The sequence below is a fragment of the Salvelinus namaycush genome, chromosome 29, assembly GCF_016432855.1.
Source record: "Salvelinus namaycush isolate Seneca chromosome 29, SaNama_1.0, whole genome shotgun sequence".
NCBI lineage: Eukaryota > Metazoa > Chordata > Actinopteri > Salmoniformes > Salmonidae > Salvelinus > Salvelinus namaycush.
The window spans coordinates 6273570-6292681 of NC_052335.1; the positions used below are offsets into that span (position 1 = coordinate 6273570).

At 42.6% G+C, this 19112-nt stretch overlaps 1 protein-coding gene across 1 annotated transcript; it reads left to right on the forward strand.

The window, feature by feature from the left end:
* Positions 1–1763: 1763 nt before the first annotated feature.
* Positions 1764–18622, forward strand: LOC120024074 (pre-mRNA-processing factor 39-like). Its single transcript, XM_038968187.1, has 15 exons — positions 1764–1904; positions 10078–10226; positions 10470–11018; positions 11164–11289; positions 11502–11620; positions 12169–12336; positions 12555–12738; positions 13259–13366; positions 13721–13885; positions 14364–14490; positions 16730–16998; positions 17147–17331; positions 17478–17552; positions 17712–17814; positions 18016–18622. Exons 1-15 carry the CDS (start codon positions 1892–1894, stop codon positions 18106–18108), a joined length of 2433 nt encoding a protein of 810 aa, XP_038824115.1. The 5' UTR covers positions 1764–1891; the 3' UTR covers positions 18109–18622.
* Positions 18623–19112: the final 490 nt, after the last annotated feature.

Consider the following 19112-nt stretch of genomic DNA (forward strand, 5'->3'; position numbering starts at 1 on the left):
GTACGGCCCAGTACATCACTGGGGCAAGCTTCCTGCCATCCAGGACCTCTATACCAGGCGGTGTCAGAGGAAGGCCCTAAAAATGGTCAAAGACTCCAGCCACCCTAGTCATAGACTTTTCTCTCTGCTACCACACGGCAAGCGGTACCGGAGTGCTAAGACTCCTGAACATCTAATCAAATAGCTACCCAGACTATTTGCATTGTCCCCCCCTCTTTTACACTGCTGCTACTCTGTTATTATCTATGCATAGTCACTTTAATAACTCTAACCACATGTACATATTGCCACATTTACCTCGACTAACCGGTGCCCCCGCACACTGACTCTGTACCGGTACCACCTGTATATAGCCTCGCTATTGTTATTTTACTGCTGTTCTTTAATTATTTGTTACTTTTATTTATTTTCTTTTTTTAGGTATTTTTATTAAAACTTCATTGTTGGTTAAGGGCTTGTAACTAAGCATTTCACTGTAAGGTCTACACCTGTGACAAATAACATTGGATTTGAGTCGTGGTTGGCCACGCAGTCGTGGGTGAACAGGGAGTACAGGAGGGGTCTAAGCATCTACCCCTGAGGGGCCCCAGTGTTGAGGATCAGCGTAGCAGATGTGTTGTTGCCTAGCCTTACCTCCTGGTGGCGGACGGTCAGGAAGTCCATGATCCAGGTGCAGAGGGAGGTGTTTATTCCCAGCATCCTTAGCTTAGTGATGAGCTTTGTGGGCACTATGGTGTTGAACGCTGAGCTGTAGTCAATGAATAGCATTCTCACATAGGTGTTCCTTTTGTCCAGGTGGGAAAGGGCTGTATGGAGTGCGATTGAGATGGCATCATCTGTGGATCTTTTGGGACGGTTTGCGAATTGTTTTGGGTCTAGAGTTTCCGGGATGATGGTGTTGATGTGAGACATGACCAGCCTTTCAAAGCACTTCATGGCTACCGACGTGAGTGCTACGGGGGGGTAGTCACTTAGGCAGGTTACCTTCACTTTCTTGGGTACAGGGACTATGGTGGTCTGCTTGAAACATGTAGGTCAGGGAGAGGTTAAATGTCAGTGAATACACTCGCCTACAATGGATTTTTTCTATTATTTCTAATCTAGACCTTAGTCAAATCTATGCTCCCATTTCAATTCTTCTACAGTTCAATGATAAATAAATGTTTGTTTTTTAAATCATGTAAAATAGTGGCAACAAAGCCAATGACAAATAGGTATATTATTATCTTATTCTTATTCACCTTTTTGCATAAATCCGTGACTGCAGCCTCTACTGGTTACGTTTGTTGGATTCATTACAAAGTAGCCAGACAAACACAAGTCGACAGATATACAGTGTAACCATTCTTGGTTACTTTGGGCTTGTTCGACATTGGAGCCGGCTGCAGGCGACTGCCGACTGACTACTCAACAAAGAACATTATATCATAAATAACTACTCTTTATTTTTTGTAGATCAGTCAGTCACAATTTAGCCATGATATATTACGGTTTTGATCCTCTCGAACACAGCCATTATATTAGTGGATCCGCCCCCCTACAGTACGCATGGGTCGTCACTAGTTACTATAGCCACAAATACATTATGGCTAAACTCCGCCTCTTTCTACAATGAATCTAATTTAAATCTGTTTTTAAACATAACATGAAATACACTGCTAACCTTATACCTGACCCAAACCTTAAACCAAAAGCAAATGTTTACGATATAGCCATTTTGACTTTGTGTTTGTGGTAACTATTGAGAACCTTACGCATGCGCACATTCTGTCTGCCCTTCCGAAGCCTCCTCAAAGTTGTCGCTGGAGAATGAGAGTAGAAACGCGGCTACATGTTGTTGGTTAGATACGTTTAAAGTAACAGAAATACACATTTGTCTAAACTGAATTTCATGGAAGATACTGGTAAGTTGGGATTTTTTATTTATTTTTTATACATGTTTTCCCCTGAACTTGTTACCACTCCGCTTGCTGTAATGTGAAGATGGTGGTGGACGTGTGCGGTCTGGCTAGCTAGCAGCTAACGTCGTTAGGCCCAAACCAAGGCAGGGTTGAAGACATAACTACGCTGTGGTACTGTTTGTAAGACTTTCAGCCAATTATTGGATTAAAATTAAACGGTCGCCTTTCCCTACTATCATTACAATGACACGCAGCATATGTGGACTTTACTAACGTCTTATTTCCGAGGATATACAGTCAGTGGGTAAGTTAGGTATTTAGATCCGTTTGAATTAACTAGCTACAGTTAGTTAGGTTACTAAGCCAACTTCACTGTTGTGTTTACCGCGTCGTGCTTCAATGATGTCTGGCTAGCTATCATTACAAGTGGGCTAGCTAGATAGTAAGCTATTTTGGTCGTTGTTGATTGAACAAGTAAAATGTTTAGTTATATATGATAGCTAACGTTACTATACGCCAACACGCGCGCCTGTGCTAGCTGACATGCTAGCTATGTTCCTAAACACGGAAGTACGCATGCTTGCACAAGTCGGTGTGACTGAAAAAGTCAGGAGCTGCGGTCGGTGGGGATTCTTTGGTTTACAACTACTTGAATAAAGTTGAGCATGACTTGAATGGTTCAGGTTACTAATCTGGAACATGCATGACATTTATTTTGTTACTCGTTTTCAGTTTACTTAGTTAGCCATATGTGGACATTTGGATATATATATATAAAAAATCTGTTTTAGTGCATTACTAGAGATGCCACAGGAATCTATAACCCTGCCTAAACATCAAATTGTTACCATGGTTGCTCCATGGACTTTCAGGCTGATCGAAGTCGCCCTAAAAAGACGCAATACTCTTTACAGGCCAGAATGTTTAATAAAAATATGTATCCGTACTTAACCAGTTGTACATGCTCTTGGTCCTTTTTGGTGGTAGGACGTGGAAATAATGTTGTTTACCCAATTTTTTTGCGTTACTGTGCATTGGAGAAGTGTTCAGACCCCTTCACCTTTTCCACATTTTACAGCCTTATTCTAAAATGGAATAATTTGTTTTCTCATCAATATACACACAATACCACGTAATGCCAAAGCGAAAGTAAGTTTTGGATAATTTTAGCGCACAAAAAAATACCTTATTTCAGACCCTTTGCAATGAGACTCGAAATTGTGCTCAGGTAAATCCTGTTTCCATTGATCATCCTTGAGATGTTTCTACAACGTGATTGAAGTTCACCTGTGGTTAATTTAATTGATTGGACATGATTTGGAAAGGCACACAACTGTCAATATGAGGTCCCACAGTTGACGGTGCATGTCAGAGCAAAAACCAAGCCATGAGTTCAAAGGAATTATCCGTAGAGCTTCAAAGCAGGATTTAGTCGAGACACAGATCTGCGGAAGGGTACCAAAAATGTTCTGCAGCATTGAAGGTCTCCAAGTACAGTGGCTTTCATCATTCTGAAATGGAAGAAGTTCGGAACCAGCAAAACTCTTCTTAGAGCTGGCTGCCCAGTCAAACTGAGCAATTGGGGGAGTCGGGCCTTGGTATTGGGGGGGTGACCAAAACCCTGATGGTCACTCTGACAGCGCTACAGAGTTCCTCTGTGGAGATGGGAGCATTTTCCAGAAGGACAACCATCTCTGCAGCACTCCACCAATCAGGCCTTTATGGTAGAGGGGCCAGACGGAAGCCATTCCTCAGTAAAAGGAGGCTGCACATGACAGCCCGCTTGGAGTTTGCCAAAAGACACCTAAAGACTCCCAGACCATGAGAAACAAGATTCTTTGGCCTGAATGCCAAGTGTCACGTCTGGAGGAAACCTGGCACCATCCCTACGGTGAAGCATGGTGGTGGCAGCATCATGCTGTGGGGATGTTTTTCAGCGGCAGGGGCTAGGAGACAAGTCAGGATAGAGGAACAGAGTGGGGTGAAGGTTCACCTTCCAACAGGACAATGACCCTAAGCACACAGCCAAGACAACGCAGGAGTGGCTTCGGGACAAGTCTCTCAATGTCCTTGAGTGGCCCAGCCAGAGCCTGCACTTGAACCTGATCGAACATCTGAAGAAACCTGAAAGTAGCTGTGCAGCGACGCTCCCCATCCAACTTGACAGAGCTTGAGAGGCTCTGCAGAGAAGAATGGGAGACACTCCCTAAATACAGGTGTGCCGAGATTGTAGCGTCATACCCAAGAAGATTCAAGCCTGTAATCGCTGACAACGGTGGTTCAACAAAGTACTGATTAAAGGGTCTGAATACTTATGTAAATGTGATTTCAGTTAAATGTTGGCAAATAAAACATTTATAATCTGTTTTTTTTTGTATTGTGTGTAGATTGAGGGGGGGGGAACTATTTAATCCATTTTAGAATAAGGCTGTAAAGTTACAAATGTGGAAAAAGTGAAGGGGTCTGAATACTTTCCGACTGCATTGAAGGTTCTGTAGCTTGTATTTTCAATCTCTTGAGGCATTGCACGTGATGCATGTTTCCTCGCAATCAGCTGGAAGATTTTGCATTCCTGTTTGGTTAGGGTCAACCACGTTGTGCAGGTGCTTGTATAAGTGCAAATTTCATTAGTATTAAAAATTCTAAAACGGAAATACAAACCGATATACAGATCAGCGTACTGAAAGTCATGTTGATAACACTTCCCTGTAGATATTTTGTATTATATTACCTACAATATGTTGCCGAAATCGGGGGACAACAAGTAAAGTTGAAATTAAGTTTGTTCAGCATTCTTACTTGTAATGGACTGTTCAGGGATGCTGAGCCTACATGTTAGTATTTCACTCTTGGATTCGGAAAGGAGGCTACGCATAACCCAGTTATGTCAATGTGACCTTTGGCATTGCATTTTATGTCAACACTGTCTGGATCCACTTCTTACTCGAGGGCTGGGCGACCGTATCGTATTAACTAAAATTCATGTGTTAGAGCATTGTTGCAAGTATCAAGGTTGACATTTTCCTGCCTTAATCATTTTTGTCTCCTTCGCTCCTGTGCTGTAGGGACTTTACACAGACACCAAGCCCCTGCCACACACGACAAAAGATAACTTCTTCCCCTCTGACAACGAACAGTTTAAACTCGCTATTTGCGGTTGAGGTTTGGTCCAACAGATTTGGGCATATGGACTCCGAAACACTTAGACATTATTTTACTGTAATAGTTGAGAATCTTTTCTAACTATACTTTTTTTTGGTCTCGACTCCCAAAATGAACATGATTGTGGAAAGTGTATGTTCAGTTTCTGTCTCACAACGTACTGCTAGCAGCATTTTAGCCACATACTTATGTGCTAAATGTATTGTCTGTGTTTTATAAATGAGCATAAGATGCATTTATATAAGACATTGGCAACTCGTACTCATTCTGAGAAATAGCCTAAGCATCTTTTTATACAGGTAGGCCACTTGATTTCAGTGTCTAAACAAAGTGAACAGGCTGTTGTTCAAGTAGTTAGTGATGGACAGGTGTATTCGTAAGTTTAACTATTCTACCTTGTTGGCAAGCAAGTAGATCCAAGTTGGCTAGACTTTAAATATAAAGTTTAGCTGGTTACTCACTTGAGTGTTTATGGTACCTGTGTTAATAATTTTCTATAATGCCTGCTGCTAGAAGTTGGTCATTATTCGTGGCTGTGCATGGTTCTGGTTAAATTTGTAACAAAAATGGCATTTTCATAGACTTGAAAGCCAGATCAGTGATTATTGCAAAAAAGCAGATCCAATTTATTTTGTTAAAATAATTACAATATTAGTGGGTCTTATGGTTGTGGAAGGTATAATTTTACAAGCCCTGAATTAATTACATTATTCCTGGCTGTTTGAAATGCAGTGTATTGACCTTTCATTGTATAAAAAAAGCTTATTTAGAGAACGTAGGAAAAAATTGCGATTTGAGAAATAAGATATTTGTGCATATGGAATAGGGCTGTGACAAATTGACAATTTTGCTTAACACTTAAACTGCTATGTTCTTAATCGGTTTTCCATTAAAATGATAACTCATAAAATTCCAAGTAAATTTACAATGCTGAATAATGGTGCTATTACGCATGTATGACCTCTAGGGCCGGGCGATGACGTTATCTACCGCAAGTTAACTCGCCAATGAAATTTAGGGCGCCAAATTCAATCAAAAGAAATCTCATAATTCAATTTTCTCAAACATACAAGTATTAGGCACCATTTTAAAGATAAAATTCTCGTTAATCCAACCACAGTGTCCGATTTCAAAAAAGCTTTTCGGCAAAAGCAGAACATATCATTATGTTAGGTCAGCAACTAGTCACAGAAAGCATACAGCGATTTAAATTTTATTTTATTTTATTTGACAAAAAGCAGAAATATTGATAAAATGAATCACTAACCTTTGATATTCTTCATCGGATGACACTCCCGGGACAACATGTTACACAATACATGTATGTTTTGTTCGATCAAGTTCATTATTTATATCCAAAAACCTCAGTTTACATTTGGCTTTGCCTCCAAAACATCCCGTGAATTTGCACAGAGCCACATCAAATCACAGAAATACTCATAATAATCATTAATAAAAGATACAAGTGTTATTCACAGATTTACAGATATACTTCTCCTTAATGCAACCGCTGTGTCAGATTTCAAAAAAACTTTACGGAAAAAGCAAACCATGCAATAATCTGAGTACGGCGCTCAGACATTCACAACCCAAGAATATATCCGCCATGTTGGAGTCAACATAAGTCAGAAATAGCATTATAAATATTCACTTACCTTTGATGATCTTCGTCAGAATGCACTCCCAGGAATCCCAGTTCCACAATAAATGTTTGATTTGTTCCATAAAGTCCATCATTTATGTCCAAATTCCTCCTTTTTTGTTAGGGCGTTTAGTAAACAAATCGAAACCCACGAGGCGCGGGCAAGTCCAGCGGAAATGTCAGATGAAAATTCCAAAAAGTAATATTACTGGTCGTAGAAACAAATCAAACGATGTATAGAATCAATCTTTAGGATGTTTTTATCATTAATCTTCAATGTTCCAACCGGAGAATTCCTTTGTCTTCAGAAAAGCAAATGGAACGGGAGCTACCTGTCATGTGAACGCGCATGGTCAGCTCGTGGCTGCTGGCAGACCTCTGACTCATTCCCCTCTCATTCGGCCCCACTTCACAGTAGAAGCACCAGACAAGGTTCTAAAGACTGTTGACGCAAGGTGACCCATATTCCACTGTATATTCAATAGGGGCTGAGTTGAAAAACTACAAACCTTAGATTTCCCACTTCCTGGTTGGATTTTTTCTTAGGTTTTTACCTGCCATATGAGTTCTGTTATACTCACAGACATCATTCAAACAGTTTTAGAAACTCCAGAGTGTTTTCTATCCAATACTACTAATAATATGCATATATTAGCATCTGGGACTGAGTAGGGGGCAGGTTACTCTGGGCACGCTTTTCATCCAAATGTGAAAATGCTGCCCCTTATCCATAAGAAGTTTTAAGCCCTGAAATTTGTGGAATTTTGCTTAAATGGATGATGTATTTTGGGAGAGAGTGGTAAGCAGCCTGAAACTCATGAAACCTATTGCAATAGCCATTGCACGGATTGACCATGCCATCCTGTCTGATGTTCAGACTCTGCTTGCAGATGTAAGAGGAGAAATCCGTTTTGCCCTGCCCACTTCCCTGTTGCTCCAAGCAGAGGAAACTGCAGTTCTGAAATACATCAAAAAGCGTGAAGACTATTGCCTGTAGCCCGTACACACTGCAGCGTACATGTTGGACCCCAAGTATGCTGGCAAGAGTGTCCTGTCTGGTGCAGAGATCAACAAGGCCTATGGTGTCATCACTACTGTCTCGCCACCTTGGCCTGGATGAGGGCAAAGGTTCTTGGTAGTCTGGCGAAGTACACTTCAAAGCAAGGGCTTTGGGATGGAGATGCAATGTGGCTGTCGTGCCAACATATCTCATCAGCCACCTGGTGGAAGGGACTTTGTGGATCTGAGGCTCTTTCCCCTGTTGCCTCCATCATCCTCCAAATCCCAGGGTTGAAAATTGGTGGCCATCTGGGCAAATTTGAGGCTTTGTGAGCCCGACAGCGAACCATCCTCAACAAGGTTGTAAAGTGACAGTGAAGATGAGGCCTCAGAGTCTGATGTTCAAGAGGTGGACATTGAGGAGGTCCAGGGAGAAGACATGGAAGCCTGAGAGGAAGACAACCAAAGCTTTAGTTTCTGGACTATCATTTTACAGATGTATGTTGAATTTTTTTGGGGGAGATGCGATGGATCATTGGGGGATCATTCAATATTCCCTTTGTTGTTCAGTGAGATCATCCCATGTAAAAGGTCAACTCATTTAAAGTTCAATTTGTAACTAAATTGTTATTTTATTTCTATTGGAAGGATTTAATCACTTGCAGTTATGTCTACTTATGATAATGTTAAAGGTTTATGTTTGTCTCCATATGATATGGTAAATATATGCAATAAACATCTACATTGAAATGGTTTTAATATTAATTCCCACGGAAAGTTTCGACCTCTGAACATTCCACAAAATGTGCAAACCTAATAGCGACAATTGATACCATTTTTTTTCCAGAATTTTTTTAGAAAGTGGTGCCTCAGGTCTGTACCACAGAACAATGAGAGAGATATTTCACGGGATGTATAAATGTGAAGCATCCACTTGGCGTTTCTACTCGCTACCGAAGATGGAACAAGATGGATTTCGGCAGACATTTTACACATTTTCTCCTCGATTTTTAAACAATTGATCTCAATACAGTTTTCTGTTCCCAAAACTAGAAGCTGTTATGAACAGAGGGGCAAAGTTTTGTTAACTTCACTGTGTGCCAAGTAAATAAATACATATATGTGTGTGTGTGTGTATATATATATTTATTGTTTAGGAGTACAATGGTAAATTGAGTTATTGCACACTTCAGAGTAGGTGTTCCCTAACGGAAATATGCAAATGCATGCTAGAACGCGCCAATTGAATCTCCAACCTCCTTCCTTGTTCTGCCCACTGACTCATTTGTTCCCGTTGGAAACGACAGGCTGTGGTCATTCTTGGGTTGGTTATAAAAAATCTTTGTACTATTGTCAGATGGTAGAATTCTTCTCTGGCTTAAAATATTCTGTTTTTTCCTTTACAACAAAGGTTGCTGATTGATGTGCTGCTGTTGTGTTTTAATACCTTTTTTATTTTTATGGTAGCTAGATGTTGTATTTCTACTAAATGTCTTGGTATTTTACAAACAGTACTTTTTTTTAGGAAAGAGTGATCTGCGTGCAGGCTGCACGAAGCAGCTCGATTTATTTGGTTGACAGTTCTGGTTGCCTAGTGATGGACTTTAGTCCGGCTTCAGAAGTGGCGTTCCTTTACAGACAAGTAAAATGTCTGTTCATATCACCAGAGAAGGTTTTGTGCTGGCATAAAACAATAAAACGTAGGGTAGCCTACCCTAACAGACAGATATGCTGTAGCCGAGGCACTTTCAAGGGGCCACATTCCATTACGCCTGAAAAGCGTAATCGATACATGCTACCGGTAGTCTACTGTGATTTCATGCGGCAAAAACTATGAGTACCCCGTGCTTGAACACACACTTGCATCATTAGTGAAGAGACAGCGCAGGCAAGCCAGCGTGACGGCGGGATTGAGAGAGGCAGAAGAAGCGTGCTCATATGTTTTGGTAATCTTGCATCTCGCAATATCTTGTCTTGCATGCCTTGCAAATTCACCAAGTAGCCTAAAGTTTGCCTCTTCCTCTCTGGTTTTATTTGAATTACACAATCTCCACAGGCCTTTATAGCCTATCGGCTATAACATGTAAAAAAAAAAAAAAAAAAAAATGTTGGTTGTGTAACTGAACTGTGATTATAATTACGTGCAGTGGGCGAAGACAGTTTTTTTGGTTAGAGGTTTATATTAACGTTAAGGATCCCAACTTTGTTCACACTCCTAGGTTGGACATTTTCTGTGACATTTCATTAAACATGGGACTTCCATATCACCCAGTCAGAACTGATTCCACATCAATTTCCTGTAATACTAACTAATAATTACTGTCCCTTCTCGATTTTGTGATATTGACGTGCATTATGTGTTCCTCTCCCCAGACCTGCACCTCTCAGACGAGCCCATGACGGGGATGTTGGACACAGACAGCCCTGAGAGTGTGGATTCCCCAGCCATGGAGGGCAACGGAGAGGACTTCCTCCCCGACCTGCCTGTCCTCACGCATGCTGCTGAATGGACCATGGATCAGGTCAGTGTGGGAAATGCACGTGGGGGTTGACCTCTTTTGCCCTTGATGTAGTTGTAATGACAAAGCCAATGTATCCCTTTTGTTATTATTCATAGCAAATGCTATTTTGTCTGCCTGCATTACTAGTAGGTCTAAACACCAACACTTCCATCTTTCAATAGTGGTGCTCACTCAAACATGAGGCAGTCCCTTACCTATTTTCTTAGTTGCTTGTTGGTAATAATTTCCTTCCCCCTTGACCAGGATCCCCATAACCTCACCACGGTTATCCACGACTCGGACTCAGAGTCAGATCAATCGTCACCAGAGGTTATAGAGCAGCACCACGTCCAGCAGTCTGATCTAGGATCTGTTGAACAGGCGGTGCAGCACTTCCAGCTAGCGAGTGCTGAACTCTTCCAAGACGAGCGTCGGGAGCATGAGGATTCAGATGAGCAGTCTGGTTCTCCACAGGCAGAACAACAGAACCAAATGGAGGCATCGTCAGACGAGAGTCAGGATGGGCACAACACAGCCACAGAGCCTCTGATACAGAGCGAGAAGTTGTCCGACGCTGTGGAACAGCAACAAGATCGAGTCCAAGCCCAGCCACCAATGGTTGCAGAAGATGGTAGCCCAGCTAACATGGAACTTGACGAATCCAAAGAGACAGAGCAGGGGGAACCTGTTGAACCAGCTGTCCCTACAGAGCCTCTTATCCCTTCTGAGTATGAGAAGCTGGCTAAAGGGTGTGAGGAGAACCCTGATGACTTCAATGGTTGGGTCTACCTGCTGCAGTATGTGGAGCAAGAGGTGAGTGTGGAAAAGTCCTGGAATTTTTATGTTGACCCTTGCTTCTATTGTGGCTAGGTTTTATCTGCTCTATTAAACTACATGTAAACATTGAGGTTTTTCTGTCAGTAAGCAAGTTGTAAATGTCATTTTTTTGCCGCCTCAGAATCATCTAGGTGTGGTGCGGAAGGCGTTTGATGCGTTTTTCTTGCGCTACCCCTACTGCTACGGCTACTGGAAGAAGTTAGCTGACACTGAGAAGAAACATGGCAATGCACAGGTGGCAGAGGAGGTAAGTCTTTGTCTTCCATCGCTGGGCTCATGCAGTGGTATTTAATAGTGTAAATGGACATCTTCTCCTCCTGTCCTAAGCTGAAAGGGCTTGACAGGGTTAGTGGCTGGAGCTTTGTTCTGTCTACTGTTTGGGTTCTTGCTGTGACATTCATTCGGCTTTTCACACTGGTTGTCTCATTCCCCAATGTCGTTTTTGCCTCCTATCCCCAGGTGTACCGGCGGGGTGTGCATGCCATCCCCCTCAGTGTGGACCTGTGGCTCCACTACCTGTCCTTCATCAAGGACAACGCTGACCCTGAAGACCCAGAGACACCGTCACGCATTAGAGCGTGAGTAAAGAGCTCTGTCCTCACTGAAAAGTGAAACGCCGCACCTCAACACACACACTCCTGTATATCCACAAGTTAGGTGCGCGAGAGCCTTGTGACAATTCCACAACCAAAACCAAGTGTTTTACCGATTTTACAGGTCATAGTGTATTGTTAACAGGGTTGGGGAGTAATTTGTTTTCCAAAAACATAACTAATCAGATTACAAATGCTTTTGAAAAATATTAATATTCAGAAAAAATGTGTTGACACCTTTGTTTTCTCATTGATCTTCCATTCAGCATTGAAAAGGGGTGCAAGTTTAAGTTTGTTCCACCTGAGCTAGTCTGACAACAAGTCAAAGACCACTATGATGACACACATGGATCCTTTTTGTCTTCTTCTAATGCCTTTTTAAAGGGAAAGTAATCAGATTACGTTACTAAGTTTGGGTAATCCAACAGTTACATTACTGATAAATGTGGACAGATAACTGTAACAAATTACATTTAGAAAGTAACCTACCCAACCCTGATTGTTAATCATGTCGTCTGTGTTCTATCCTACAGTGCGTATGAGCATGCTGTGTTGGCAGCAGGGACAGACTTCCGCTCTGACCGTCTGTGGGAGGCCTACATCAACTGGGAGACGGAGCAGGAGAAATTGGCCAACGTCACGGCCATCTACGATCGTATCCTGGGCATACCCACCCAGCTCTACTCCCAGCACCTCCAGAGGTATGACGGTTCAGCTCATTCACAATAGGTTTTGATAAACCGTCCATGAGGGTTATGGTCTACATCTCAGGTAGTGGGTAGCTCAGAGAAATCAAACACTGGCATTAGTTCTAACCTAAGTTAACCTTAGTTCTAACCAGCCACACTTACTTTCAGGGGAACTATTTTCTGGTCGTACTTTTTGTTCTCTTAGTGATGTACTAATTGTCATTCTTCAGGTTCAAAGAGCATGTGCAGAACAACAACCCCAAACACTTCCTGTCAGAGGAGGAGTTTGTCCAGCTCAGGGTGGAGCTAGCCAAAGCCAATGCAGTCACCGTCAATGAGGAAGGAGAGGAAGCAACACCCGCGGAGCCCGAGGGTCTCCCAGCCGGCACCGAGGACCTCCCAGATCCTGCTAAGGTACGACTCCGCCGCCTCACCTTCAGGGGGGTTGATGTACCACAACATGCCAGAGGGTTAGGAAGGAGGCCCTTGTCTCTTCATTATCACCCATGGAGACATCATCCATGGGGTGAAACACACATCTGTGCAGGTTTGAAGAGGTGTCTTTCCGTCAGCAGCCAAGCCAATGAGTACGTGGGCATCATCCAGTCAGGGATTTGGAATGGATGGATCGTGGGCTGGCTGGCCTAGTTGAGTGACTCCTCTCGTCCTCTCCAGTCCCCAGCACCAGGACTGGCCTACAGACAGGGTGTATATGGTGCATACCCTGTCCCGGGGTGGGCCTCGGTCCCTGGGTAGGCCCCAACACCTTCGACAGGCAGAGCCCCTGCTTGTCTCTGGCTCTCTTTCAGCCTCAGGGTGATGTAAATAACCTTGGCAGCAGGACATGCAGTTTGCACATCAGTGGAGAATGAGATGGTTACGAGATTGTTTTAAAGTCAAGCAATTAACGTTGAGTGTCTTGTGTTATGTTTAGAGAATGACGGAGATTGAGAACATGCGCCACAAGGTGATCGAGTTACGCCAGGAGGTGTTCAACCAAAACGAGCAGGAGGTCAGCAAACGCTGGGCCTTTGAGGAAGGGGTGAGTACTGACATCTGTCTTTTTTAATGATCAGAATATCATCCAATTGTATTTCATAATGTTAAAAGGAATAGTTCACCTCAAAGTTTTCATACCTCTAAAGTGGGCTTTGTCAAGCTGGGTGGAGATGGAATTGGATGGTGCCACTCTTTCCCATTCATTTGGGATTGAGGCCTACAGATGTCTACACAGTAGATGGAATACGAGGTATGAAAATATTGGACAAATGTTGATTTTTGGGGTGAACTATCCCTCATTAATTTCCTTCCATTGTTAATAACGTTACTTTTGAAATGGTTGTACTTTTTGGTCCGCTGCCATTTTGAATGCCGTGTTTCCCTTTTCCCCTCGTAGATAAAACGGCCCTACTTCCACGTTAAAGCCCTGGAGAAGACCCAGCTCAGCAACTGGAAGGAGTATCTGGACTTTGAGATGGAGAATGGCACTCCCGAACGTGTGGTCGTTTTGTTCGAACGCTGCCTCATCGCCTGTGCTCTCTACGAGGACTTCTGGATGAAGGTAACCCAACCATAACATTTGATCTTCAACCCCACCTCAAAAATAATGACCCCCGCACTTCCCCCATCAACGATTGCATCACTTCCTGACAACAGTAAATCGTCCTGAACATCTCTTCTTTGCGTGTAACGTTGATCTGTTAATCACTGTATCTGTTGTATTAGGGGATGGCCAGCTTTGCCACACAAGATTTGACTCCAGCATTTGCCAACTACTACGTTGCATCTTCTCCGTCTCCCACTACCTTACAGAAACTTATCTTATTGGTTCCATGAAGGTGCTGATGGGTTTACAAAGAACATTTCTAAAAACACGATCTTGTCAATGAAGAAATTCACTGGTTGAGCAAACCGGAAATGGGTGTTTTAAAATGTTGTTGTCACCTTCCCTTCCTCGTCTTCTCTCCACCTCCTGCTCTCCATCCACCCCGTCCTCCCCTCTTTCTCCAACCCTCTCTTTCTCTTGCTTCATACTGAAGTACGCAAAATATCTAGAGAGCTACAGCATTGAGGGAGTGCGACATGTGTACAAGAAGGCGTGTACCATCCACCTATCCAAGAAGCCCAACATTCACCTGCTGTGGGCCGCGTTCGAGGAGCAGCAGGGTGAGTGGTGTTTCTAGTTCCCACTTAACATCACATTCACATAAAGCTGTGACGGTTATGGAATTTTGGGTAAGGATTAATTGTCAAGGAAATTACCATGGTTATTGTCAATTTTGTTAAATGGTTTTGAGCTTGTAATGTACCATAATGCAACACAGCTTTGGTAACCCCCCCTCCCGTCTAAATTAAATGTTTTTGACCGCTTGGAACTTTTGGAAATGAAACATCTCCTCCCGACTGTGCCGTTTTTGCTTGTAAAAAAACATGTACCAACCTTACCCTCATGTACAGTTGAAGTCGGAAGTTTACATACACTTAGGTTGGAGTCATTAACTTGTTTTAACCACTCCACAGATTTCTTGTTAACAAACTATAGTTTTGGCAAGTTGGTTAGGACATCTACTTTGTGCATGACAAGTCATTTTTCCAACAATTGTTTACAGACAGATTATTTCACTTATAATTCACTGTATCATAATTCCAGTGGGTCAAGAAGTTTACAATACACTAAGTTGACTGTGCCTTTAAACAGCTTGGAAAATTCCAGAAAATGATGTCATGGCTTTAGAAGCTTCTGATAGGCTAATTGACATCATTTGAGTCAATTGGAGGTGTACCTGTGGATGTATTTCAAGGCCTACCTTCAAACTCAGTGCCTCGTTGCTTGACATAATGTGAAAATCTAAATAAATCTGCCAAGACCTCAGAAAATAAATTGTAGACCTCCACAAGTCTGGTTCATCCTTGGGAGCAATTTCCAAATGCCTGAAGGTACCACGTTCATCTGTACAACAATAGTACGCAAGTATAAACACCATGGGACCACGCAGCCGTCATTATGCTCAAGAAGGAGACGCGTTCTGTCTCCTAGAGATGAACGTACTTTGGTGTGAAAAGTGCAAATCAATCCCAGAACAACAGCAAAGGACCTTGTGAAGATGCTGGAGGAAACAGGTACAAAAGTATCTATGTCCACAGTAAAACGAGTCCTATATCGACATAACCTGAAAGGCCGCTCAGCAAGGAAGAAGCCACTGCTCCAAAACTGCCATTAAAAAAAGCCAGACTACGGTTTACAACTGCACATGGGGACAAAGATAATACTTTTTGGAGAAATGTCCTCCGGTCTGATGAAACAAAAATAGAACTATTTGGCCATAATGACCATCGTTATGTTTGGAGGGAAAACGAGGAGGCTTGCAAGCCGAACAACACCATCCCAACCGTGAAGCACGGGGGTGGCTGCATCATGTTGTGGTGGTGCTTTGCTGCAGGAGGGACTGGTGCACTTCACAAAATAGATGGCACCATGAGGAGGAAAATGATGTGGATATATTGAAGCAACATCTCAAGACATCAGTCAGGAAGTTAAAGCTTGGTCGTAAATGAGTCTTCCAAATGGACAATGACCCCCAGCATACTTCCAAAGTTGTCAAAATGGCTTAAGGACAACAAAGTCACGGTTTTGGAGTGGCCATCACAAAGCCCTGGCCTCAATCCTATAGAAAATGTGGGCAGAAGTGAAAAAGCGTGTGCGAGCAAGGAGGCCTACAAACATTACTCAGTTACACCAGCTTCGTCAGGAGGAATGTGCCAACATTCACCCAACTTATTGTGGGAAGCTTGTGGAAGGCTACCCAAAATGTTTGACCCAAGTTAAACAATTTAAAGGCAATGCTACCTAACACTAATTGAGTGTATGTAAACTTCTGACCCACTGTGAATGTGATGAAGGAAATTAAAGCTGAAATAAATCATTTTCTACTATTATTCTGACATTTCACATTCTTAAAATAAAGTGCTGATCCTAAAACGGGAATTTTTACTTGGATTAAATGTCAGGAATTGTGAAACGGAGTTTAAATGTATTTGGCTAAGGTGTATGTAAACTTCAACTGTAAAAGCGTAATGATTATTAGGTAAACTTTGTCTATTTTAAAAATGAATCCCCACCCTATTAAAATGAATGTGTTAAGACAATTCTGACAAAACAATTGTGGTTCATGGTGATTGTCCATAATTGTTGGTTGTACGATTATTGTGCCAGCCCCACGATTCACACACTTCACCTGTCAGACCTTTACCTGATGTGATTTACAAACAAGTGCATTTGACTAATGAGGCTGAGACGATAACGTAATAGAAGTTCAAAAGCCTTGGTAGACTCTGTCTACACATACTAGTAAGAAACATTCAACCCAGAAGTGTAACTGAGTTTTTGTGTTTTGTTTCCCTGCAGGGAACATAGAGGAGGCACGCGGCATCCTGAAGTCTCTGGAAGAGGTGGTACCGGGCCTGGCCATGGTGCGTCTGCGGCGGGTCAGCCTGGAACGTCGCCACGGCAATCTGGAGGAGGCAGAGGCCCTGCTGAGCGAGGCGATGGCATCGGGGAAGAACGCCAGCGAGACGTCGTTCTACGCCGTGAAGCTGGCCCGGCAGCTGCTGAAGGTGCAGAGGAGCCTCACCAAGGCCCGCAAAGTGTTGCTGGACACCATAGACAAGGACCAGGTAAGATCACAGAGCTAGATGAATGGAATCACTTGGTTCAGGATCTTGATATTGAGATACAGTACATGGTGTCAAAGGGAGTTTGATTCAGAGAAAATGTGTTTAGAGAAACCATTTGAGTTCATCATTAATCTGTGTGTGTCTCCAGACGAGTCCTAAGCTGTACCTGAACCTGCTAGAGCTGGAGTACAGTGGGGACGTGCAGCAGAATGAGGCGGAAATCTTGGCCTGCTTCGACCGCGCCCTGAGTAGCCCGCTGCCCCTCGACTGCCGCCTCACCTTCTCTCAGCGCAAGCTCGAGTTCCTCGAGGACTTTGGCAGCGACATCAATAAGTCAGTTGACCTACAGTACCTACACCCTCAAACAATGAGTACATTTTCACTGACCCGTGTTCTGATTAGTCAATGAATGACAATGAATCCATATGGCATGCTTGCACTCCTAATCTCAACCATGTACTCTTTTTCCATCCTCACAGGTTAGTGACTGCATACGATGAACACCAGAAGCTTCTGAAAGAACATGAGTCGACAAAGAGGAAAGCAGAGAATGGGTAAGATTTGAATTTGTTCACGTCTCTCTCTGTTTAACATTTACGACATTGAGTACAACACAGTAGGATGCTTCATAGCAGGTTGTGAATCGCCATACCTGAATTGATTTAGTTGGGTGCTCTTGATTGACATGAACCTGTTCCTTCGTGTCCCTGCAGCTCACAGGAGCCCGAGTCGAAGAGACAGCGTACAGACGACCACACCAGCTCAGGGCACATGATGCAGGGAGACAACTCTGCCTACAACTACAACTGGTACCAAGTGAGTCCTATGATAGAACGGAGTCAAACATTGGTATACATGCAATTTGTATTGCAAGGTGACACATGTAATACCATCCCTGACAATTGGTTCTCACTAGAATAAAAAAAAAATGGGAGGACTATAGTGTTGAACTCTATCATCTGGTGACGCTGACAGGAATGCCAACTAACCCTGTCTTTCCTTGCTTTCCTTCTACAGCAACAGTACAATAACTGGGGACAGCATTCCTGGGGACAGTACAACCAGTATGCCCAGCAGTATAACCAGTACTACCCCCCTCCACCAACATGATGTTTCAAAGACCGATGGGCAGAGATCCTTCTGAAGGAAGAAATTCAGAGGAAACATACTTTCTACCCAGCCCAACCGCTCAGCTTGACCATCCTCTTTGATTTGTTTGATGTCCTTTTGTTTCCATTGGCCATTTGACATATTCATTGTAATCATCATCTCACCATCATTCATTGACTGGCTGCTTTTTGTGTTCTTTACGCATGTGTTGGTGATGCGGACTTCAGATTATTATTATTTTTCCCCCACAGTCAAAATTACGCCAAATTATATGTTTTTAATTTTAGATTGGTTCCTCTTCGATATCTCTGTGTGGGGAAACTAGTTATGTTTGATACAGATTATAGATTCGTATAGAGGTAGTGGTACCTGCTGTGCTCCGAGTCCTCCCTGAGCCTCTCCTCTGCTTTCCTAAGATTAAGGTTTGTTTTGTTTTCTGGGACAAGAACAGAAATGAATGAAGATTCATTTTTTTATTTTGACTTAATTTCATAATAAAGACATTGATATCCTATTTCTTGTTTTGTTCCCTGAATTAACAATTTTTAATATCATTGCCATTGCAGCGTAACCGTTAAGATTGGGTAGGTACAGGCAATTTGCTCTCCAATCATACATTCCTGTAATTGACATGTACTTACGCCTTGTAAACATTTTATAGATGAAAGCATAGGTCATACTCATCAACCCTGGTCATGGAGTGGTACAGTAGGATGTGGTGTATGCTGGCTTTTGTTCCAAGTCCAACCCACCATTACAAAGATGATGTAGTTTATCATGGTCTTAATCCAGCAGTTCTAATTGGATTGTTATGTTGTGGATGGGAGTGACCTCAGCCAGTGCACTACAAACTCAGCAAAAAAAGAAACATGACCCTGTCTTTCAAAGATAATTTGTTAAAATCCAAATAACTTCACAGATCTTCATTGTAAAGGGTTTAAATACTGTTTCCCATGCTTGTTCAATGAACCATAAACAATTAATGAACATGCACCTGTGGAACG

Bases quoted from the DNA above. Each gene is read 5' to 3' on its own strand.
- LOC120024074 (XM_038968187.1), top strand. The intron at 13,367-13,720 runs GTGAGTACTGAC...TTCCCCTCGTAG, and splicing joins GCTGGGCCTTTGAGGAAGGG to ATAAAACGGCCCTACTTCCA. The intron at 17,332-17,477 runs GTCAGTTGACCT...CCATCCTCACAG, and splicing joins TTTGGCAGCGACATCAATAA to GTTAGTGACTGCATACGATG.